Here is a 25,721-nt window from a genome sequence, read left to right on the forward strand (position 1 = left end):
GTGTGTTGTGTATTTGCTATGGTGATTTGGGGTGGATGCTACTGAGCACTTAATGGTTGCTAGGGAATGCTGTATGTTTGCAGTAGTCACTGTTCTAGCACTAGTCGTGCTAGTACTGTAGCATCAGTTGTTTTAGCAGCAGTAGCAGTACTCAGATGTACGTAATCTAATGGTTTTCTGTTGAGTTGTAATGGCCAGCTGGGAAGGAAAGCTTATGTAGACACAGACTCCTTCAACGTTTGTACAGGAGCTTCTGCTACAAACTGAACTAGTCATCTCTCTCACACACACACTCACAGCAAACAGGTGCTGTCTGGACTGATTGCACCATTAGATTTGAATACACACCTCTTTGTTTGTGTTTAAGTCATCTGAATCCTGTCAGATATTAACCTTAATGGACTCAAACCATAGATAAGGATTGGTGTATTGGTGATACCCATTACTGTAAACCCACTGATTTTATCTTTTGGACTGGTTTAATTGTATACAATCTTACTGTATATGTATTATAATATTATTGTTTTCAATAAATGTCACAATAGATCTTCTTATTTGTAAATGTGTGTGTTTGAATGTGTTTCGGATGTGTAATCTCACACAGATGTTCATGCATGCAGCCCATATGATGAACTGAATCTGAGAAGATGCCTAATGTTGGAGGTGTTTTAATAGTTTTGGGTGACAGTGAAGCTTTGTGATTAAACACACAGCCCTGTTTCAAGCCCTGTGACAGCAGGAGAAATGGGGGAAAAAAACTTTGCCTGCTGCCATTTACTGTGAAAATATCAGAACTTCGAACGGCATGTGCTGAGACACAACTCCTTCTAGTATTTTTGAAAAGGAAGTTAGAGACTAGTCTATAATTATTCAGAGACCCTGGATCAAGGTGTGGTTTCTAAAGTAGAGGTTTAACCACGGCATTCTTAAAGCTAGTGGGGACAGTGACTTTCCTAAGTGATAAATTAACAATAGTCAGCATTGTAGGTCCCAGAAATGTCCAGTAACATGGTTAATATTGTGAAACACCAAAACTATTTGGTTAGGTTTAGGAAAAGATCATGGTTTGGGTTCAAATAAGTAAGTCACGTGGTAACTTACGTCCTCCCTACCTGGACTTTGTCACTCTTTATACTACCTCACCAGACTTCCTCCTTTGTTCTCGTCATAATTACTACAGCAACTAGAGGTTAGCAACCTAACAATAAATGTAGATATGGGTTGTAATAAGCTACTTGCACAGATGACGTATTTTTGGGGAGGACGGTCTGGATTTGGTGACTTCAGAAACAGCAACGCGGATGCTGCTTGTTAATATAAATGAGATGTTGCTCAATACACAGAATTTTCACAAAACCAAACCCTAACAAATGGCTGCCATTTAGGAATCAATGCTTTATTTCAATGTTGAGTGTGGGTGAATATTAAAGAGACAGTCCATACCGGTGAACAGACATGACAGACGGTAAATACAGAGAGAGAAAGAGCAGGCAAGTTCTTTAAAAGCTGTGTTCCAAAACACTACATATCCATTTGAGGAAAAAAACAAACTTGATGTACAATGTTGTTCGTCTCATGGTGCAAACCGAGAATTATACACAGCCAAGCCACATGTGTAAATATGTGAAATGACAAATGTGGCATTTGTCTGTTGTGTTGAATAAGAAATTTTCCTATAGTGAAAATTTAATTTCAGAACAAAGGTTAATTTCAGAACAAAGGTTCCCTCATATGGATGTGTAAGTCTACAAATTTGCTATTTGTTTGAAGTGGTATTTATCTAACTCTTACTTATGTTTGCAAGAAATTTCAAATCAAGATTACTGAGAAGGCAATTCCATCACATCAACAACATTCATATGTATTACTGACATTAAGGCTGAATCTCCAAGGCCCAGGTTACTTTAAGAAACAACCTGATTTTGTTTAAACAATCAATAGCGCCAACAAATCCTAAAATCTTTTCCCAGCTGGGTGTTGACGGTCAAAATTGGAGATTTAGCAGCACTTTTGGGTGCTTAAACAAAGTCAGAGAATGTACTTTTAACAGACTCTTGAACAGACTGACCATCTGCACAATTATGGAAACAAAATGAACTACAACATGAACTCTTTTTTGGAACTCTGACAACTTTCATTTTGATCTACTATTCTTACTGAAGATGCACTTATCACAGTGTTTTTAAAAAAACTATTTTGTCTTAGCTATCTGGAAAACGTACGCCTAGCATTGTTAGCATTCTGCATTGAAATCAAAGGCCGCAAACAACCAAAAACTATTGAGTTAGTTTATAACTAACCTTTGTTAAACAATAGACAGTATTAACATTTCAAAATAAACTTCCTGACCTAGACAGCTCATGGTTTATAAGCTTGGTCATTGTACTGTACTCTATTCTTAGCTACAGCTAACATATATATATATTTGTACTTTAATTGTCCATTTGTTTCGATCAGAAATGCAATGCTAACAAGTTGTTGTTTGCTAACTGGCTAGCTGGATTATTTTTCCCGCACAGCATGACAACTTTCATTTGACAAAAAATAATAGAATAAAACTTAAGCGCTGATTTGTCCACTCTCAACAGTCAATACAAAATGTATCAAATACCAACAATCATATTTTGATTCAACATATCAGACGAAATATACAAAAAGAAGAAATATAATGGGCACTTAAGAATTTCAATGCACATGGTGGAACACAATCAAATGGCAAGATAGAAAGATTAAAATTACTAAATAAATAAATAAATAGAAGAAATAACTTACTTAAATTTCACTAAAAACATTTGATCAGCTGTGAACATAGTTATTGATTATTGTTTTTTCTTCCTGCTTCAATAGATTGATAGACATTGTTTAAATAATTGATAGGACACCACTCTACCACAAGCATCTGTTAGTTGACAAAGATGTTTTCTGTAAAGGTTAAAACTGACCAGCTGAATGCTGATGTGAGTAACTTAAATGCTTTTCTTGCCTATTTAATAATTGATGTAAATGCTTCACATTACTATTATTACTGTCATATAGCACTTTTTCAAAAGTCATTTGTAAATGCTTTGCAATGTCACATTTGTCTCATGTCCTTTACTGCACTTAACATTGCTGTAGATCTTCCTAGGTGTGGGTGAAATGTTTGTAAAACAGGAGCTTGCAGTTGAAATCCGAAGTGGTTTGATGTCAACAATCACGTAATACAGAGGCATGCTTCTAGAACACTGAAGGCATTGATTTTTATGGGTGATGACAGAACATGTGGAATTGTACAAGCCAACGACAGCACTTCTCAGAATCCTTAAACCATTCTAGAATCCTTGGCAATGTTGAAGAATGAATCGAAACATTCTAGAATTTCCTCTCCCGGCCTCTTGTTTTTGTTACAGAGACAGCGAGCAGAAACGAGCGTGTAAAAATGTTACTGATTCCAAATATGTTAATTAATTGGAACGTTTTACATGATATTATTAAAGGTATTCTCACAAATATATAGGCTAGATTTATAGACTTTTTTTCTCCTTGCAACAGATTTCTCAGGAAAAATATATTAACACTCAAACCAAGCATAGATAGACGCAATGCTGCTCGTCAAAGCTACTGTGTCAACCAACCAAATGAATCAATCATTCAGACAATCAGAATCAAGCAATCACTTCTAATAATGAATCTATTGCCTAAGACTTGTAAAGAATACTAGCATATGGCAAGAAACAAAATAAACATTCCATATTCAGACAATCCTGATGTACAAACAATGGACAACAGGCTAAAAGTGGCCATGTCTTAATCTAGTAATATTTTTTTCATGATCATCGCAGTGAGTGAAGTGTTTTTAACACAACTCAACGATATAGTCAATTGAAATTTGGCTGGGTGATGATGCCCTTTATAAGCAATTCCTTGCTTCATACTTACAGATTTTACACATTCACTGCTGGGAGTTTTCCAGTACAACCAAAGTTAAGTGCTTTGCTCAAGAGCACCTTGACAAGCTCTAAGACTTGGTAGCCAATGTTAGCTTCCAAAATGTTAGAGTTGATTTTGGTGTACAAATGTAAAATACGGTACAAAGGCCGTAGGGGAAATCTGTGGTAAAGACCTGGAGTAACAAATGATGTCAAAACAAGACATAGACCGCTTTTAGCTCACTGGCCATGATATTGTCTGTTACATACAACATGAGAAGGCAGACCATTAGAAAACTTAATTTTCCAATCCATTCTCTCCAAAACACAATCTTTTATTTATTTATTCATGCCTTTGATGCTTCTTTGATCCCTTTATCCACCCTTCACTCCATTTAGGAAGCAGTGGTTTCCCAAAACATTTTTATCATCCCTTTTGCAACCTTTTATTTGTTCTTCCTTTCCTTTTTTCCTCCACTCATCCATTTTTCTACTAAAGCCAAACTGGGAGAAAGAGGGAATTCTAGAACTTGACATCATGAATCAGTCGTTGCATAACTGTTTTTAGTCCAGCCTTGCGTGACTCTTGCATCCTATTCTGCGATATTTCTCAAATTTGCATGATGGCAGCTAACTCTTGGATCCATCATCTTTCCATTCCCCCTTATCTGTTACTATCCTCATCCCTCTTTAGACTTTCAGAAAATGTAGTTCAAAGACCAATCTTTGTCCCACCATTCTCTGCTATCCACTGTTTAATTTCTTGACAGTCTTACTTTATCAAAATCATCAAAGATGTCAAAACTAGATCATATTTTCATTGTGGTCTAATGATGTAATGATGGCTAATCCTTCTTCTTTGCTTCCTCCTCTTTTCTATCCATCACTCCTTCCATCATTACAGGCAGCGGTAGAGTTTCATGCAATAATTCCTAGAATTTGACATCGTGCACCATATTTCTCCAACAACTGCTCCCTCTGTCCGTCTGTCTCTCCTGTCTCCACTTAATTTCTCCGTCCAAGCCTCCATCATTGTAGGTAGCGGTAGACTTTGAAGCAGTGGTTGCCAGAGTCGGCCACCACCACATGTCCGTCTGAGGTCAGAGCCAAACCTTGGGGTCCGTACAGAGGGTCCGCTGAAGTGTTGATGTAGGAGAGGAAGGAGCCGCTGCCGTCAAACACCTGGAAATGTTTGAACAGAGAGGCAAAATGTCTTTAGATAATTGCAAAAACTCCTAACACTCTCAAGAAGGGGCTTCTTGTCATTACAGGTTGACAAGCACTGCACAGCACTGTTGTACCTGTATTCTGCTGTTGCCCCAGTCAGCTACGATAATGTTCCCATTAACGTCCACAGCTACACCAGTGGGAGCATTGAACTGGCCGTTTCCCTCACCGTTAGAGCCGAATTTCAACACCAGCTCTCCCTCTGGGGTGAAAACCTGAGAGACAGAAAAAAATAAATATATATATATCTACCTGTTTGCCTAGATAACACTCGACTAAACGTATCTTTTCATTCTAAACAGAGCATGGGAAAAATATATTAAGGTAATGTTCAGTCAGTAAGGCTTTACCTTGACAGAGTGGTTGTGGAAGTCGGTCACGATGATCTCATTGTTCTTGTTCACTGCTGCAAAGTGTGGACCTTCAGGACAGGAGCACAGAAACAACAAAAACAGATTATGCTTTCAGCACTTTCAGCACTTACTGTGCACTACTTTCACAGCATATAACTCAACTGCCACTTCAATACATTTAAGTGCTTGCACTAACTAAAACTTGCTTTTACTGATTACACTAACACTTCAACTCCTTTTAGTGCTAACACTTCAACTGGTACTTTAATTGCTGTCAGTGATTAGACAGTAGCCCTTTTTGAATAGCCTGTTCAAGGTGGGATTGTTGTGCAGTTATTCTGCTTCGTCCGCTCTGTATAAAAGCTACGAACACAGAATCGGGGGGTGGGGGCAGCGCAGATAGTTACATAGCCGAAACAACGTCTGTGAAAAGGGGGAGACGGCAGGACAGGACACATATTAGGCTTATTCTTGTGGCTTTTTTATTAATTTCTGGACAGTCTATTTCTTTGAACAAACACTACCTGCAAATTGCTTGTCACCGTTGCCTCGACTACCAAACTTGGTGATGAGCTTGCCAGTCAGCTGGAAGATGAAGACAGTGCATGCCTTGTTGTCAACCACAATCACATGACCGTTCTGGTCCACAGACACTCCCTTTGGCCCCATAAGTCTCCCAGAGCCAAGCTTCGCCTGATGGACGGCAAATACAAGCAACGAGAAGGAAGAACCATTCAACAACAGTTTGTTTTTATGCATCAGCAAATCTAGCAGCATTAAAATATTCTTAAAAGGTAAAATCTGATTTATTTTTCTGTACTGATGATCAACTAAATAAAATAAAATAAAAGAATAAATCAAACTTACAGTAAACCTTCATCCCTTTAAACCAAAAGACACCTACCTTGAACTTGCCCTCGCAGGAGAAGATGCTGACCCACTTGTTGTCATAGTCGGCGATGATGATGTCACCGCTGGGGTGCACGGCTACGCCTGTGGGACGCTGCAGTTGCCCCGGCGACCGTCCCCGCACCCCAAACCGACTCTTGAATTCCCCCTCGTTGGTGAAAATCTGAAGTGGGGAGACACTTGTAAGGACCCTCACAGACATAATGCACACGTTAGCTTCTAAACCAAAAATTGAATTTAACCTTAACCCTAAAACCCAGTCTGAACCCTCAGACAGCCATTTGAATAATTGAGGACCGGACAAAGTGTGCTATACCTGGACACACTGATTGTTGCTGTCAGCAATCAGTATCCTGCCAGTGGAGGAGGCAGCCACTCCTTGAAGGTTGGTGAACTCTCCTTTATTCCTCCCCTTCGTTCCTGAAGGGAACAGGAAAAATCTAATAAAATCGATTTCAAGTATCCACTCTGGCTGTCATTTTTCTGTTAGATATGTTAATTCTGGGTATACTGGTTTCATCTGTATTTTTTATACCAAAGCAGCCAGCAGTAAACCCAAATCCAAACTTCAAAATGTCCTTTCAGCTTCTTGAAAATGATGAATGTTACAGCTTTAATAATAGCTTTAGCTTCAATCGCTGTACCCAGATCTCCTGGTTTATCTGCATTATTCCGTTCAGATGAATTTCTCACCGATCCTGAAGATGAGGTCATCCTCGATGGGGTTCTGGGTTTTGCGTCGCGGGGTGCCCAAGGCGCTGCTGGCCCTCTTTGAGCCCTTTTTCTTCTGACCGGGGGACTTCCCTCTTCTCTTTGCCCCCTCAGAGGAGCCTGTGGACGGGGTGGCGTAGGCTGCTGAGTTGGTTGCTGTAGTGGTGGAGGGGGACACCTGGAGAGACAACGATGGAAGGAGAATACATTGCTTAGAAGTATGAATTTTAGGTGTTTAGTTAATGTGCATGTTACCTTAAAAACGTTTAGTACTTTCCCCAAGCTGGGGGTTAGGACCCCACGTGGGGTAGGCTCAGTTAAATCAAGTTCATTTTTAAAAACGCTTGTTAAAAAAATAAATTGGTTGGATTATGTTGCATGACCCTAGTTCTTCATGAACGTTGACCCAAAGACTATACATTGATGTGACTTGGCATTCAGTGCAGTAGTATGCATAGCGAAGGAAGTGAGCTTTCCTGTGATGCATGGTAAGCTAGCAAGTTAGCAAAAAGTTTGACTGGGAGATGGACCAATTTTACTACAATGCAAGTTTTGGTTTGGAGCAAGAGGGGATTACACTGCACGCTTTAAAACGTATGGTTCCCTTTGCAAGCGCTTATTTGTGTGAAGCTGGATTTAGTTCTCTTGTTTGCATTAACTTAAAGTACCCAACTTAATTTTAACTAGGTGGGTCCATGAAAATGTTTTATACCTAAAATTGTTGTTGGAATGGGAACTTCTGGGATAGTATGCAACCTTTACAGTAACATGTTAACTTTTTAGCATGCTAACATGTAGTGCCACTATATATCATTGAATAGCATTGAAAAACCCCTCCTCCAACACCTTTCTGACGTCTGAGTGGGGGGGCTGCGTCTGTTTTTGTAACTTTACAAAACCGGCATTCTGAAAATTACACTCCTCTCTTTTTTCATTGTTCACACAACCACTTCTGTCATTTTTCATACGTATAAATGAGTGCAGCACCATGAATGCCTTTGAGGAAAGATTGTCCAAAAGTGTGCACTGTTATCGATTATTAGACCCACGATTATCACATGTTGGGACAGCATTGGCTGTCTCCCTCTCAGTGTGGCCTGCGCACCAGCAGACACCCAACTGAACTCTTTCCTTCATTTGGGTGTCTGCTTCACCTCCAGCACGCAATAGACGGTTGTCTGCTACCACCACCGTGTAATCTCCTTGGAGCAGAAACACGCAGCCGAACCGGAGTCTTTTATCTTAATCCAACAACGCGAGAGCCTGCTAGATCTCTGCAACAAAGTTTAGCGCCAACGGCTGCCACACACAAAGCCTGCCAGCTAACTTCACATGCTAACAGGAGCATGAAGCAAGTTAACGCTGAGCTGTTAACTCTGTAAAGACAACCACAGGCGGAGCAACCGGCTTCCTCCAATCTCTACAAGCAAACACTGCACAGACGCTTAAAGACACTTCCACAGCGGAACCACCATTTTTCACCATTGTTCGCCAGCTAACAGCAGCACCAAAGTCACCTCTCTTTCCCTCCGACGGACGGGTAACATAACAACTGGGCATAGTATAGAGTAACAGTGTGCTTGGCTAAGCAGAGGACTGTTTAGTTAATGATGTACATGTACTGATGTGTTTTTCTGAGGTTTTGTTGTTGTGACCGTTATCCTAAACAGACCACACACATACACCTCTAATTTGACTTAAACACAACCACACACGGCGGAGAGTAACTTTAAAGCTCCTGCTTCACATGTTCCTTTGTTTCTGATCGCGTGGGTTCATGCTCGTGCACACGAGACGCTAGATATTTTATGAGACTCAATCAATTACTTGGCTATCATTTATCTTCTCTAAGAAGACTGGGGCCCCCAAGGACTTTATTCATTAAAGTTATTGATTATCTTTGATAATTCTGATTAATAATATTAAAAACATAAAAACATAATTAATTGATCACACCTACACTAGTGGGTGCCCCCCCCCCCTTAACCATTGTAAATCCCAACACACGCCTTGCCTTTCTTTATCACAGTGGGCTTTTCACCCTGTCTACCAGTGTGGTCGTTCTGAGCAGCTATAAATACATTTTCCTTCAGACATAGTTGTTTGTTTCAAGCATACCCTGGCCTCAACTGTACGTCACAGTTGAGGCTGACAGGAATTTGGTCAGTAATTGTTGGTCAGTGTCCACTCTTGTTATGAAAATTAAGACATAGCTCCAAACATTTACCACTCACACACACCCTCCACCCACCTCTACTTCTGCCTCTAAGACCCTGCTGACAGTCAGTTTGAAGGGGCTTCCTTTGATGTGTTGGTCATACAGACGGAGAGCCAATGAGAAGTCACCCTCCTTCGGCACTATGTACACAAACTCATAAGTCCCATTCTTGTGGTCCACTATTTCACCATCCACTATGCTGCCATCTGGGGTGAATACCTGGATTAACACATGGGTAATGTTTAGTTATTTTTTTGTGAATGTGTCCACAGAATTGAAATATATTTTATTTGAGTGGGGGCGTAAAACGAACCTCGGCTGAAAGGATTGCGTTGCCACTCTTGCAGGCTCCTCCTGACTTATCTCGTGTCACTATGGTAACCGAGGCAGGATGTCCCACAATGCACTGCTCCAGGCCCGCGCCCATGGCTTCGCTCTGGCTCGCCACCGCGCTGAGGAAGAAGAGGGTGGAACAAATGATGTTGAATCTAAATATGTTATCTTTTTAAGCACAGGCTGAATATTTTGTGTCAGCACGGTCTCACCTGGTCGTGACGATGGTCCCCAGGTTGTGTATAGACTTCCTCAGCCCGTCCGTCTCCATCACCAGATCCAGCTGGTCGTTCTCCTCCGGCAGACACGGCATGTTGAGGCCGGCCAGCTCCCCCAGCTTCTCCTGCAGCTCCTGCTCCACCTGCAGGCTCGCCACACATGCCTCCCCAGCCAGAGCCTCCTCCGTCTGGGTACAGGAGGACATGATGTACCCCTCTCCCCGGACGAGGCTGTCTACCTGTGCCTGGAGGACCTGGAGACAGATGACAGATAGGATGTTTTTGATGTGTTGTCTGATGCTTTTTATTTTGTGAAGTAGCCCAGTGGCAGGAGATGCTCTACTTTTACAACCATAAAAGAGTCTTCATTCTTAAACTCTACCAGACGACTGAAATCTTGTTTTGGCCTCCGAAATTCTTGCAGCCGATCCAGTCAAACATGAAAGCATGTATGCACCTTCTGTTTGAGTCCATATGTGACCTCCAGCTCCATCAGCAGGACACTCTTCCGCACATCCAGCTGCTTGTGCAGATCCTCAAAGCTCGACTGGATGTCCTCTTCGATGGAAGCTCTCTGATTGGTCAGCTGTTGGAGGATCTCCTTAACAAAGGACAGGGCGTCTGAAATCTGAGGGAGTCTGGAGAGATAAATATAGAGGGAAATGTGGATTTAAAGGTGAAGTCAAAAGCATGTTACATTTCTTTCTACAGTTCTCATTGTCATTCATTTACAAAACACCACCAACACAGTACACACCTGGGAATGCTGTGTTATCCTCTGTTTACCATATTAAATATTCACGTATTAATACTTTTATTTATTTAGGAATTAAAATGTTAATGTTTCCCTCTGACCTCTGCATGCTGATAAATCACTAATGGGTGGAATAATGAGCATGCAAGACACACTGTGCATGTGTTTGTGTCTGTGTGCTGGAGACAGCACTTTAGCCCAGAAATAAATAAAAATAAAAAATAAAAAGAAACTCTCACTCTTTCCCTTATTGTTTCTAAATGTAGCACTTGAAGCAGTTCGGCATATTTGATGTACTTACCTGATTCTTGCAATTCTTGGGTTGTATCCACATGGTTGAATGCACGTATTGTAAGTTGCTTTGGATAAAAGCATCAGCTAAATCAATGTAATGTAATGTAGAGCATTATCTAGGCAGGCACCCCCATTCACAAGTCCAAAAACACAAAATACTTGTTTAACCTCCAGTGCAGAGACAATGTCTTTGTCCTTTTTGTCAGTGTCCTTTTTGCTCCATGGTTCTGCATTTCCCTGCCTGTCCACCAGATGTCAGCTTCTCATGTTCAGTCCATTAACTGTCAGTTATTTGTGCTTCTGTATTCCCTGTGTGTCCTTATGCAGTGCTGTAATGTAACTAAGTACATTTACTTAATGAGCAGATTTTGAATATCAGGACCGGCACTTGTAATGGAGTATCTTTCTGAATACCAACACCACCATTATCCTTATCTATTTGAGAAGACTCTGAAACTTCACTTTTTTTAGTAGCAGCTTTTTTCCTCAAACCAGTCAACCTCACTCAGCGATACACCACCACCCATGCATCCCAGGTCACACATGGTGAAATACCAGAAGACTTTATCATGTATCCAAAGCAAGAATACTGGATTTAAATGGGAATTCTGTGTCCTAATGACTGTTAATGGAAGTTTTGTTTGATCAGAGAGCCCTCTGCTGGATATATGTACTAATGAAACCATCAAAATATTAAACTGCGGACATCACAGTGACATTACAGTTATTATAAATTTCATACATAAGTAAAAAGCAGCATAAAGATACTAAAAACCAAGGAACCTTGTTAACATTTCCACTATAACGTTATCCTGATTACAAGAATACAGTCATAACAGTGTGTATAACCACATTCACTGAGACTTCTACCTGTTCTGGACGGCCCCCAGCCTCTCCTGCAGGCTGCTGCGGTGCTGCTCCAGGGCCTGGCTGAGGGGCACCTTAGGGTGCTCTTCATGGTCCGACACACAGTCCTCACACAGCGCACATTCGCAGGCCGAACAGTACAGCTCTGCCACCTGCACGTGAAAAGGTGAGCATGGTGGCAGACAAAAGGAGGGGACAGAGGATACTGTTACAGTGAAATGTGGGTAAAACGCAGTACAAGTATAGTTAAATAATTCACTAGACTGAGTGCTCAGGTGACATTAATAATAAGTAATTATTTGTCTTTGATTTAGTCTCATTGTGCTTTTTTACTGAAATGTGTGGCTGCTACTAAACCTAAACCCAACAGGTCCCGACAAATGATCAGGTTTCAAGCTGCTTTGTTAAGCTTCAGGTTCAGTGTGGGTTCGTGATTGTTTTATTTTTTTAATGTAATTTATTAAGAAGTTTCTCGCTTGCTTTGCTGATCGGCACCCTTGCGTGTCGTGTCAGTATAGTTATGAATGAAATAAAGCAAAAATATAGCTCATATATGTAGGTCAGGTTTGGATTTTGCAGCACCAGTCGTGTTCAGTCAGGTCAGACCTTAAAGGAATAGTTCAACATTTTGGGAAATGCGCTTATTCACTTTCTTGCTGAGAGTTAGATGACAAGATTGATTGATTGACCCTAACCCTAACCCCAACCCATTCTCATATCTGTCCGTTAAAGTTATGGTCTTACGAGGGGTTTATATGCTGGACTATCTGCTGAGCCAGGAAGTTACAGCGCGCAGCCAAGAAATAGTCTGCAACCTGTTGTTTTTACACTTTTTTTGTATGTATTAAACTTACCAGATATAATGTGTTAATTTGTGAGCATTAGAGGTGCTGGTAGGCACATTTTGTTGACTTCGGACAGAGCCAGGCTCCTTGTTTCCAGTCTTAATGCTAAGCTAAGCTAACCGGCTGTTGGCTGTAGCTTCATATTTAGTGCACAGACATGAGAGTGGTATCAATCTTCTTATCTAACTCTTGGCTAATAACCATATTCCCCAAAATGCTGAACTATTCCTTTAAATTACTTAAGTTGAATGGGAGTTTAGGTGACATTAATACAAACATTATTCTCATTGTGCTCATGTACTAAAACACAAGGTTGTGGCAGAGTTCTGTTACCCAACCCAAACTCGACAGGTTCTGACAAAGTATTGAGTTTTGGGTTGTGAGGCAGGTTCAAATTTGGCTATTTTCAAATGTGATTTCAAATTTCTTTCTGATTGAATCTGCATTAATCTAACAAGCTTGCATGTCATGTGGTGCAAGGGTATATTCTATCCCCAGTATGTGTAGCTTACAGTCAGTAATGGAGGAAATAAAGCAAAAATATTAATCATACAGGTCGGGTTTGGGTATCAGTCTGGTTCAGTCGGGTAAGGATTTCTGCAGGTAGGGGGTGGGTTCGGGTCTCAGCTTTAGCCCTGTGCAGAAGCCAAAGTTGCGGACAAACTTCAGGTGGCAAACAATCTCATTTTTTGTGCTCACTCATGTCAAGCCAGACATGGATTGAAAATGACTGTAAAGATTTTGGCTACTGATATGCTGTATGCATTAGTGTTTGCTTGTTGTCATGTGTGTGATTTGGTTGACAGATTAAACTCGGGGTAGAAACTGCAGTACTTGAGTTGTTTACAGCCTCACAAAACTTGAGTGCGATATAAAGTAAACCCCAGAATCTATGTAGGGTATGCACACGTCATCACAGTACAGATTTTTTTGGAGAGAAAAATTAAAACACAGAATAAGAAGCCCCTTGTACGTTGCATTCCTACCTTCCCTGCATGTTGCTGGCAGGCGTTTTTGCCGGGCGGAGCCTCCAGGACGGTGCACTCCTCACTGCTGCTATCTGGGGAGTGTTGGTGGGCCTCCATCTGCGAGTGGCAGCCTGGTGGGGGTAAACCTCCGAACACACCCCTTATTCCACACTGCAGCCAGGGGAAAGGGCGGGATGTTCAGATACAAGGTTTTCTGCTGTCTGTTTGTATTGTTTGCTTTTGTGAACTCCTTGTCTCACACTTTATTCCATTGTGCATGCGAGAGGAAGGGGCAAAACATTCAAATGAACTCCTTATGATACCTCTTGGCCCATGATGGATCTTAGGAGAGGCATGTTTTTTGCTGTCAAAGTTAAATTATCTATACATTCAGACACACCCCTTTCTGGAGCCTGCAGTCAAATCTGAGGGATTAAACCTAGATGTACCCTCTTGATTGCAGGACTTTTCCACACAGCACCCAGAAAAGAGCTGGAAAATCAGATGTAAGTCTTGTTTTTAGTGTACAATCATCCACTTTTGTCAGAGCTTTAATTTCTTGATCTCTCTGCTGCAAAGAGGAGGGGCTAGAATTTGAGACATGCCCTTTATTTGAGCCTGCGGTCAGTGAACCTTGGTGTAAGTTATTCCATTACATTCCTCTTGGGTAAAAGGGGGTCCAGGCATCCAAAACGCCACAAATATTTCATTTAAAACGTCCTTCTGCTTCCACGTGTTGTATATTCCCAGAGCAATATATTTCTCTTGAAACACCAAAAAGTCAATCCTCTTTAGGTCTGATTCTGGGAAAAGCAACAGACCTTGGTGTTGATTTCATTCACAGAGGGTTCAAACTGAGTACAGCCTCCGCTGAGTCCTGGGGAGAAAGGAGAGGGATGAGGATTAGGTGGAAAAGCAGATAAACATGGTTGTTGAAAAAAACACTTCTGCTCTTAACTCTTGGCTGTGTACGTCCCTGTCATGTCATGTGTAATCAGTTTTAGGATTTAAGGGCGTATTTGCTGTTTATAGGACGAGAAAATGTCTAAAAAGGTTATAGAATTTTGGATGTTGTTCATTAATGTTGCAGGTAAAAGTGAAATGAAATGTACAACCGGGTAATTGAGGTTCATTTTCAAATGTAGTTTCACTATAAAAGAAGTCAATGTACCTAAAGCTGCAGTTCTTTTAAGCACCACTAGATGGTGCTCCAAGAGAACTCTGACTGTATAGAGGTGAATTGGAAAACCCCAAGCTGTATTGTCTTGAGGGTGTATCCCTTAACTGACAGTTGTCTAATGTCGAGATCAGACTACATGATGTCTTCTGAGATGTGTGAGATTAGTCGATCATAGAGTCATAAATTCTAGCTGTGACTTGGCTGAGAGTCATGGCAGACCACACATTGGACCCAAACACACAAACATTGCCAGTCTGTCTTCCCCACTATAGGAATGCCCATATGTTCCTTCCAGGTGGTGCATCAAATCACCCCTAATTAACACCCAGATGGTACACTCCATAGTGGAAACATGTGCAGCAGGTACAAGAACAGATGGTACGACCCACCGACGGGGGGAGGAGGGCTGTGCAGCATGTAGGATAAACAGAGGCAAGTGGACGAAGAGTGAGATACTAATAAAGCGCTTCTAGGAGCAGTAATGTAGGTCACAGAAATGTCTTCAAAGTGATGGAAAGAGGGAGAGAGACGGGAGTCAGCCTGTGATTTCCATGGTAACAGACTGCATGGGGAGGGGTGAGGAAGAGGTACAACAAAAAGCGAAGCCGTCATGGGCCCTTTAATCCTAAAATCCTTAATTTAACAGTCTGTGTGCTTCACATAGCAGAAATGATCACGTCTCCGTTCACACTGATGATACAGTTCATGAGTGACACACTGACGATGTAGGATCTGTACGAACGCCAAAAACTGCCTGGACTTTCATTTTTTTATAAACTCTCATCTGGACCACATGTCTCCTGAGGCAAAGAAGAAGAAAAAGAAATAGCCAACCTGATTAATCAAAACTCAAACATACAACACTTTAACTAAAATGTACGCTGCATTGGACATATTCTGCAGAAGTGCCCATTACAGAAGTGGGGTGTGTAGAGGGGGAAAGAAGTCATTTTATTGACAATTTCAAGGCTAAAATAGTGTGTCATTTTTAATTTGTATTTTTTGAAGTGCACACTGGGTCGGATACTGCCTTGAAAGAAAATATACTGAAACACATTGGTTTTATCAAGTATTTAGAGCTAAAAAAAAACATTTATTTTTATATTTTTTTACAGTTGTTTTTATTTTGATATATTATATTTTTACCTTATACTTTATTAGGTACACCTGTGAAATCTAATGCAACCCAATGCAACAGCTCAGCAAACTCCCGTTCCAACATATAATGTTCAGTTTAGATCAACACCGTGAGAGAGGTATTCATTTAATGTTTATTATTGAGGTTGCAGTTTGCAGCAATGTTGAATTGGTATTGGATTGCATTAAATTTTACAGGTGTACCTAACAAAGTGGCCACTAATTATATATTTTTAATTTTTGTAAACTTTTTTCTTACATATTTTTGTTGTAGTTCATTAATGGTAAAAAATGCAAAAACCAACACCAAAGAATCTTTTGTAATTGCTATTAAAGGTGGTTAAAAAATGTTTAATACAAAAAATGTTAAGCCGCAGTCTCATCTGTTGTCTTGTCTCTTTGACATCGCTGTAAATTCACTGCGTCCTCGAGTCATTAAACACAGATATGAGCAGCAATTTAGAAGTTATAATGAAGGTCTGCTGTGTGAATATTGGGTAAAGCACCCTACCTTATATTTTTAAACTTTGTATTACACTTCTTAAGGATTAGTGGCTATGAGCATAGTTTTAAATTAAAACTTTAATGATACGTGTCATTTTCCCCTTATTGTTTGGCTTTAATTTATTTCAATTCTGACGTCTGCCTGTCTGTCCGTTTTCCGTTGTGTCTTCTTTTTTGCTGGTTTGCTGTTTCACGTTTGCCTTCCAGTCTGTATTTTTTACCGTATCTGTGTGTAAAATATGAGCTGAATATTCTTATGAATAATTTATAAGGGGGGGTATGAATATGAGTTGCCTGTGATCTTGTACATAATCCTTTTTTAACACCTCCTCCCCCAAATATTCTGCTCATAATACACAACCTTCCTGACATGAAAGTAGCCTTACACAGACAAACACACACTTTATGTCTGTCTGACACACACACACACACACACACACACACACACATAAGGATAGTTTTTTCATTTTCAAATACTCATAGACACACACACAAAAACATGCACACACATAACTGCTACACCCCCACACCTTCATTCAAGGTTCCTCTGCAGTACAATGCTGCAAAGGAGTATGGGGCAACAGTGAGGCGTGTGTGTGTGTGTGTGTGTGTGTGTGTGTGTGTGTGTGTGTGTGTGTGTGTGTGTGTGTGTGTGTGTGTCTGGGCCTTGTGATACTGTGGTGACTGTTTGTAACTGTCACTTACAGAGCGAGAGACAATTGAACCCTTTCTTTCTTTCTTTCTTTCTTTCTTTCTTTCTTTCTTTCTTTCTTTCTTTCTTTCTCTCTCTCTACAGTTTAACAGAACATAAATTCATCTATTCATCTATATTTTGAATGGATGTGTATGTTTTGTGGCTTCACAGAGATATTTGCTGGCAATTGTGTGTTTAAGTTTTTAAGTTTGTTGAGTGTCTTCTTGTACTTTGGACCAATTTGAGTTTACGATGTTTATGTTATAATCCGTGAGACTTTCGTGAAATCAAACTCCATTTCTGACACTATTTATGCTTTGCATTTTTTTATCTATCAGTTTTGTTGTCAGGGGATAATGTTTTTAGTTTTTGCGAGGGAGCAATGGAAGAGTGAGCTGTTAGATGAAGCGCTGCTGGCGACAGGCTGCACACCTCCAACTCCTCAGCCAGCTAACCAGTGTGACTGTGTACTGCTGTTGTGTGGAAAACTACTGGCAACGTGTGCAGCATGAAATCAGACCATGCTCATGACAATATGGAAAAAGGCCGATTATTGACAGACTTCTTATGACAATCAATTCACATGCCATTTAAAGAACATATCACTGAATGAAGCAATACACGGCTGATTCTGGATCTACTGAAGTGTAACATTCACTTTATTTAATTCGCTCCACAGCAGCTTCTCTCCTGGCTTTTTGTTGTGACTGCACCTGACATTCTTTGCTAAAGCCATAAAAACAAGCTCAGATATTGGCACTTCAAACCAAGTTAGTAGAAACTCAAGAGTTCACCAGTGCACATACAGCCTGTAGCCTGTGACAACTAGCGTGTAAATACTTTTGATGCAACAATTTTTTCAATTTTCTGCTGTTTATTCCTGAAACTCTCTTATGCATCTGGTCCACACTTCTTCAAATGGCTGTTTGAGGGTTAAGACTGGGCTTTAGCCCTCACAAGCATAGAAGTATAATATAAATAATAATGTGTGTGTGTGTGTATTTACTGCCCTGCCATATTGAACTGCCCAGTTTAATGTTCGCTACAGATCACAGTGCCATAAACTTCTGCTGCAGGATTTATTCACGCCACCTTAATGCGTTTCATTTTTATTGTATTGTAGCCGTTCATTTATTGTGGGAAAGTCAACTGCTCTGTAGCTCTGCATCACGGAGCTGCTCAGTACAGAAGTTCAACAAGAGTTCTTCCACGCCTGGGACTCAAACCCACAACTTTTTGATCACAAATTCACCTCAATTTCCAGCCTGTAGCTTTTAGTAGAAAACCTACAGACTGTACATTGAGTAATCATCTTCATTCCAGCTGGTGAAAATGTCATTTGTCAACCTTTAGGCAAGTTAATAATCTTACTTAATAGTCTTATTTGGTCATTCCACCATTTTAGTCCCGACTGAAATATCTCAACAACTATTGCCATGATATTTGGAGCAGATATTTGTGTTCCATCATACTTTGGTTTATGGCTAAACACTTCCAAACATTCCCATCAGCCTCAGTTGTACTTTGTGTTTAGTGCTAATTAGCAAATGGTTCATTAAGATGATGAACACTGTAAACATTATACCTGCTTAACATCAGCATTTTACCATTGTGAGCTTGTTAGCATGCTGACTTTAGCATTTAGCTCGAAGTGCAGCCTCACAGAGCTACAACTTTTGGTTGAAAGCTGGTGTATGTCGCTAAAGACAAGAGGCCACAGAGGATGATGGAAAATCATTTTTCGAATCAATGTGTGATGATTTTGTACATACTCTTTTCGCTTCTTGTCCCTGTTTGATTTTCTTTTTCTTGCGTGGAGCCAGCTTTGCTGCCACCGAATGTTTCATGCCTCAAATCCACCAGAAAGACCAGAAAACACAAACAGTGTTGGACAAAAACCCCACTGAGTGCATGAAGACAGAGGAAACAAACTCATTCATAAAAATAACTGTCATATCATTTGGGAAACAGCCACAAAATCCCCTGATGTACCAGACGTATAGAAGAGCTAATTTTTCAAATCGTCAAAAATATTCATATAAAAGTAACTGATGGAATCACACAACTTCATCTGGTTACTGGAGATGAGGTATCTTACAAACTAAAACACACTTAGCTGATTGGAAACCTACTGACGTCATCTTGGCTCAACAGACCAGACTCCATTACATCATTACATTTTTTTTTTTTTTTTAAGCCAGAAACTCAATAAGAATTTCACTCTCCTCTGTCTCTCCTTTGTAGCTGGCTTCCGGTTTATTTATTTTTCTTTTGGTGATGTAACAAATGAAAGACGGTGATTTTAAAAGGGGTTTTACACTCCCAGGAACTCCGGTTACATTTTAGCATTGTACTTATGCATAGTCTTTATGGAAATATATTACCAGCATCACAACTGATAACATACCCGGTAGTCTCGGACTTGAAGATATGTTAGGAACAATGTAGAGTTTGGGTTCACCGCAGACAGACAGTTAGAGATTAGCTGGTGAACACTGGGTTGCATGAGATGTCAGTGTTGTGTTTACAGCTTGTTCTGCTGCCCCTGGTGGCAAAAACAAAACAAAGACAATTAATGCAGCTTTAAAGTTAAAATTCTGGCTTTTGCACAATTTTAAACTAATGTATAACAACGTCTTAAGCCTTTTAAAATAGTACATAGCATTGTATACTGTATGTTGTATACTTGTTTCATTATTGCTGCTTAATCCTGAAGGAGCACAATGGAAATGACTCTGTGACTTTATTGCATTTTTGTTAACAGTTAAGCAGAGGCCTACAGTGTCTGTTTGACTTACTTTTTTGGCAACTAATCAAAACTAAACTAAAGAAACGTACAATTTACCACACAGGGGCCATGTAGCATCGAGCTAGCATCTGTCTTCCATCATGTTAGCTGGACAAAGTTAGCATTTCCTACCAAATTTTAGCCTGTAGCTGTAACGTAGCTGCAGCTATGTAGTTGAGAGAATATTATAGATCCGGGACGAAACTGACAGAAGGGCGGGACTCAGAGAAAAACACGCAATTACAAATCCGTCTGCTGCTTCAGCACCACGGACAGCGCCATGGGTTTATCAATACACAGCGCAGTTAGGCTGCTGATATTTCAGAGTCATGGATTCTATTTCGCACAAACCTCAGTCAGATAAAGGATCAATGAGTCAGGCAGACTAGACTAACATATTCAACTAAACAGCCCCTCTGCCCTGCACTCTGTCTGCTACTAGGGGACGGAGAGGGGGGATGGCAGGTTAACAAGGGGGATGCTTTTTGGACATTTTGCTAACAAGGGGGATGGCATGCCCCCTCATATTGCCTACTGCTTAGACTCTCAGAGACAGAAAGATGACTCAGGTATGTCGTTTGTAGTCTTTCTCCATCTCTTTGTAGTAGTTTTGCGTCTCTTTATGGTCTTTTTACATCTGTATGTGGTCGTTTTGCGTCTCTTTGTGGTCGTTTGCGTCTCTTTCGTAGTCGTTTTGCATCTCTTCATGGTCCGTTGCATCTCTTTCGTAGTCGTTTTGCGTGTCTTTATGGTCATTTGGCATCTCTTCGTGGTCGTTTGTGTCTCTTTCGTAGTCATTTTGTATCTCTTTGTGGTCATATTTCATCTCTTTGTAGTCGTTTTTCGTCTCTTCATAGTCGTTCTGCATCTCACCGTGGTCATTTGCCTCACTTTGCAGTCGTTTTGTGTCTCTTTGTGGTTGTTTCTTGTGTCTTTGTGGTCATTTTGCATCTGTTTGTGGTCGTTTTGTGTCTCTTCATAGTCATTTAAATGACTTTCCAACAAGAAGTATTAACCATTAGTCATTTCATACAGAGGCTTTGGCCTAAGGGCCCCCCGACCCTTTGGGACCCTGGGCCTGAGCCTGGTATGCCCGTTCAGTAATCCATCTATAGCTGTAAAAATCAGAGGGGATCAGCCCAGTTTCTGTTCACAGAAGTGACGTACATCCTGTTACAGTTAGCACTCAGGATGCTAACGTGCAGTACATACAGGCCTGATAGCACACACACACACACACACACTTGTATTTGCTCCAAAGCTGAGGTGGATCAGTCTGTGCTTGCGTTCTTTCATTCATCCTCCTCCACCCTCGTTCATCCTGCAATCTGTCCATCCATTTCTCCACTCTTTCCTTCCTCCCTCCATCCCTCTCTCTCAGGAAAGCACACCATGCTACAGATGCTGCTGTCATCCCCAAACATTCCTCCATCCATCCATCCATCCATCCATCCATCCATATATCCATCCCTCTGTCCTCGCACCCCCCCACCCAAAAAAAAAAAGCCAGCACTCACCATGTTGTCCTGAGACGCAGGCGATGAGTGTGTGTGTCTATTTTCCTGCCTGAAGCCAACGCGTCATGATAGCATCTTGTTTGCTCCCTCTCCTCTCCTCTCTACTGTGTGTGTGTGTGTGTGTGTGTGTGTGTGTGTGTGTGTGTGTGTGGAGAGTGTGTGTGTGTGGGAGGGGGGAGGATATCATCGTCACGGCAACACCAGCAGCTTGCAGCAGCAGCAGCACCAGACTGAGGAGGGCGAAAGAGGGGAAGGGAGGTGGGGGCATCCAGCAGGCCTCGCTGCAGCATCCACCAATGAGGAGCAAGAGGAGGGAGAAAAGGACAGAGGTGATTGGTTCATCTGTCTGTCAGTTAAATGATGGTGTGGGCGTATGATTCTCTCGATTTATCCCAATATCTCTCTCCCCTCTGCTCTCACTTGTATCAACTCTCTTTTAAATGCATAAACGTCCATCACTATTTCTATTTTTTTTATTAATTATTTCTTTAATCTTTTAGATGGCACTTTTAAGTTTATTGTGCTGCTTCATGAACTGTGCCACATAAATAAAATTGCAATTATTTTTAATAATGTAACATAATGTACATCAAATACAATGTATATGATTATTTATTATTAATATTTATTAGATTAATAATACATATTATGTGACATATGTATTATTAGTAATGAATACAAAATATTGTTGACACTCAATAACTAGATAAAAATATTAAATAAATAATAAAATTGTTTTTCAAAAACTGATGACTGAACTATAAAACTTTCTAATGTTTAACAATGTCATGGAGACGAGACAGATCAAAGATTGAATTGACTACTAACATGAATAACATTGAAACTACTTACATTAATGATAAAATACTGCCTTATGATACTTGAACAAAAAAGAAATTTGAATGTGTAAATGAGTTTTGACTTTAATGTGTCTCCTTAATAGTAATAATGGTCAAGAAGCGCTGGAGGAGTGTTGTTTGGTGCTGAAAGACGCAGTCTGGATGATGCTGACCGCCTCCGTCACCCCAGTGCCTCTTCCTCAAGTGTGTCTCCATCTCTGAGGCAGAAGTTGTGCAAAATGGCAACCAACGAATATGTCCAGAAACGGACACTGGTGGTCACACACTGCTTGCATTTATTTGAACAGAATAAAGCAATTTCCCGTTGAAGCAGCACTGATCATCTGCGCCTGGATTCTTATATGACAGGCATCAATGCTGCCCACAAAACCTGGAAAATACTGCAGATCCAGGTAGACGTTCAAAGCCAGCACCAGTTTTATGGAGCTCATCTGGAAAGAAAATTTGTTGTTTAATACATGAGAAAGTTCCCATGATAAGTTTACCCAGCAGCAGAGCCTTCAGGTATCAAGCTCCTCAATCAGGTTTGGGTTCGGGAGGAAGACACCGTCTCCACATTTACAGTTTTTCTCAATTGCTAAAACACAATTTCTGAAACCTTGCTCCATTTTTCCACCATTAAACACAAAACCTCATCTTCAAGCACTATTTACAAAACCTCTGACTCCTCTCGCAAAATGAAACTCTCGCCTCAAAACAGTTTTACCTGTGTTCAAAATCAAGCGCTGCTCTCAAATCAGAAACAAAGTGATTAAAATGATATACGCTATCAAGCAGTCAGTCAACAATACACAAAAAAACAGAAAACACACTGTTCAAAACATAGTTCTCAGGGAGAAGCATCTCAAAACAAATGTAATATTTCTTCGTCATTCTATCATAGCAGCTCAAAACTGATCAGAAACGACTGCTCTGCTTTGCTCTTTGCAGTTTGTTGTTGTTCTTCCTCCTCCTTGTTTTTACAGTCCTGCACCTCACAGACTGCTCCTCTGTCTCTGTGACGCTGTGATGAACCAGTCAAAATCTACTGAGCAGTCAGTGCGGTGAACAGATGGAAAGCACAATGTTCAGGGCCATGCGATGTGTTCATTGTACAGTATACGGCCTGCAATGCACTGTAGTACAGTATACAACACTAACAGGGACAAACATCAGAGGAGTTAGGCTCATATTGGTTGTGTCACATCATTTGAAACAGGTCACATAAGTTTTGAGTGGTTGTGTTCAATCAATGAAGTGTGTTCTCTGTTTGTATTTGATTGTCGCCATCAGTATGGACGACACGTGCGTTAGAGCGCAGAATGTGTTTCGAGTTTTGCTGAAAAGTCTAAGTGAGATCTGCAAACTGTGTTTTACCGTGTGAAATGGTTTAAGGTGTTGACAACAGACTGCACGATTAGCTAAACGAGGTCAGGCAGCTGAGAACTTTGTTCAGCCAATGGGTTTTAGTGTTTTAGCAATTGAGAAAAACTGTAAGAGCAGGCTTAAGACTTTCCTCTTTGATAAAGCTTATAGTCAGGGCTGGCTCGGGTCAGTCCTGAACCATCCCTTAGTCATGCTGCTGTAGGCCTAGACTGCCGGGAGACTTCCCATGATGCACCTCTCACCTCCTCTCCCTCTCCGTCTGTATGCATTTTTATCCCATTACTGCATGTTACTAACTCGACATCTTCTCTCTCCCGTAGTTTTGTGCTTTCTCTCCTTCTGTCGCTTTCAGCAGGTATTTCTGCCTCCGGTGCTGCAGAGTCTGGATCGGTGGCTGTGGCCATATAATATTAATATTACCACTACCATTATATTATGACTGTTTTAAAATTCTAGGTGGTATTTGCATTGTGCATTACTTTGGACACAGTTTGTGTGGGTTTCAGTCACGGTAAGCCATTCTGGTGTCGGGATAACAGGAAGTGGGACGGTTATCATTGACTGTGTGTCAAAGCGTCAGAGAGATAAAGCCCTGATGATTCGTGCGTTCAGAGATCACAGCGGTGTGAACTGCTTCCCACTCGGAGCAGAAGTGAAGAAGAAGGGAGCAGTAAGCGGCGCGCCACTGTCGGTGGAGGACCGAGTCATTTCGGGAGGTTGAAGATGTGTGTGAGGCAAGAAGGATGACAAGATTCAGAAAAGAGGAGAAGGAGGACAGTAACTCGGTGTGTTTGACGTTTGAGGGGGAGTTGCCGGAAAGAGTGGATCTAGATTATGTGTGTTACATCCCCTCAGGTGTTTCTGCTGTCAGGAATATGGACGTGTTGCAGCAGGATGTAGAGGAGGCAGGAGATGTGGGAAAGACGACTGAGAAAGTGGAGAAAGAGCAAGCAAAGTGCCTGCACTGCGAGGGAAAACCACCATACGGGATCAGCACAGTGGCGAACAAAAATTAAGGAAGTAAAAGTGAATAAGATCAGCGCAGAAAAGGGAAAGTCATACGCTGAAGCTGCTAAGAGAATGGAGAGAAACGGTGAAATGGTGCAAAAGGAAAAGGAGCAGAAAGGGAAATGGAGATGATCAGAGCATCAGTACGGAGAAGAAACGATCTCTGGCATTCGTTGCAACGGTTATAAACTGTGCTGCTGAAATAAAGGGGAAGTCGGAAAGGATTAAGATGGCGCTGGACGCTGCAAGGAGGTTCCTGAATGCTGTGGACACATCTGGAGAGGATCCAGATGTTACACTGAGGGAAGGAGCTGCACCAACTCAGACGACCGGGTCTCTTTGGGTGTAAATACTTTACACTGTGAAAGCTGTTACAATCCAGTAGGTGGCGGAAATGCACAATTATGGATGCCAACTGCCATAAAACTCAACAGAAGAAGAAGAAGAAAAAAGAAGAAGAAGAAGAAGAAGAAGAAGAAGAATCTAAGAATGCACTTTGGCCATGTAATAGTTTGGATGCGCTTCCTTTGAACCCTGTAACTCTGTAATTACGGCTTTCTTTGTTCTTGGTTTCATTTTTGTTCAATTGTTCGACCTGCCCTACTTGAAATATTGAATGTCTAATAAGCCTGTATGGTTTTTGAAATAAATTTTAAAGAGAAAAAAAATAAATAAAAAAATAAAAGTGGGGAAAAAAAGGTGGCGGTAATGCACAATTATGGATGCCAACCACCATAAAACTCAACAGAAGAAGAAGAAGTAGAAGAAGAAGAAGAAGAAGAAGAAGAAGAAGAAGAAGAAGAAGAAGAAGAAGAAGAAGAAGAAGAAGAAGAAAAGAAGAAGAAGAAGAAGACGACGAAGAAGAAGAAGAAGATTTTTTTTTTATCTTTAAAATTTATTTCAAAAACCATACAGGCTTATTAGACATCCAATATTTCAAGTAGAGCAAAGAAAGCCATAATTACAGAGTTACAGGGTTCAAAGAAACAGCATCCAAATTATTACATAGCCAAAGTGCATTCTTAGATTTACAAAAATTCAAAGACTCTTTTAAATATGACAT

General features: G+C 40.8%; 1 protein-coding gene across 4 annotated transcripts; it reads right to left on the reverse strand.

Annotated features, from left to right (window-relative positions):
- Positions 1 to 1,375: 1,375 nt before the first annotated feature.
- Positions 1,376 to 21,655, reverse strand: LOC122870124 (tripartite motif-containing protein 2-like). 4 transcript variants are annotated; one of them, XM_044183932.1, is made up of 16 exons: positions 21,426 to 21,655; positions 19,528 to 19,665; positions 18,893 to 18,969; positions 13,624 to 14,482; positions 11,796 to 11,944; positions 10,335 to 10,515; positions 9,872 to 10,131; positions 9,640 to 9,778; positions 9,360 to 9,545; positions 7,091 to 7,286; positions 6,714 to 6,817; positions 6,393 to 6,560; positions 6,013 to 6,181; positions 5,486 to 5,556; positions 5,210 to 5,350; positions 1,376 to 5,090 (listed from the first exon to the last, which is right to left on the reverse strand). In XM_044183932.1, exons 4-16 carry the CDS (start codon positions 13,720 to 13,722, stop codon positions 4,938 to 4,940), a joined length of 2,016 nt encoding a protein of 671 aa, XP_044039867.1. In that variant the 5' UTR covers positions 13,723 to 14,482; positions 18,893 to 18,969; positions 19,528 to 19,665; positions 21,426 to 21,655; the 3' UTR covers positions 1,376 to 4,937. The 4 variants fall into 4 exon arrangements, with proteins under 4 accessions (XP_044039867.1, XP_044039870.1, XP_044039871.1 ...); XM_044183935.1 differs by having other exon boundaries at positions 18,893 to 19,023; XM_044183936.1 differs by lacking the exons at positions 18,893 to 18,969; positions 19,528 to 19,665 and having other exon boundaries at positions 13,624 to 13,776; positions 14,427 to 14,482.
- Positions 21,656 to 25,721: the final 4,066 nt, after the last annotated feature.

This window comes from Siniperca chuatsi, linkage group LG22 (assembly GCF_020085105.1).
Source record: "Siniperca chuatsi isolate FFG_IHB_CAS linkage group LG22, ASM2008510v1, whole genome shotgun sequence".
Taxonomy (NCBI): Eukaryota; Metazoa; Chordata; class Actinopteri; order Centrarchiformes; family Sinipercidae; genus Siniperca; species Siniperca chuatsi.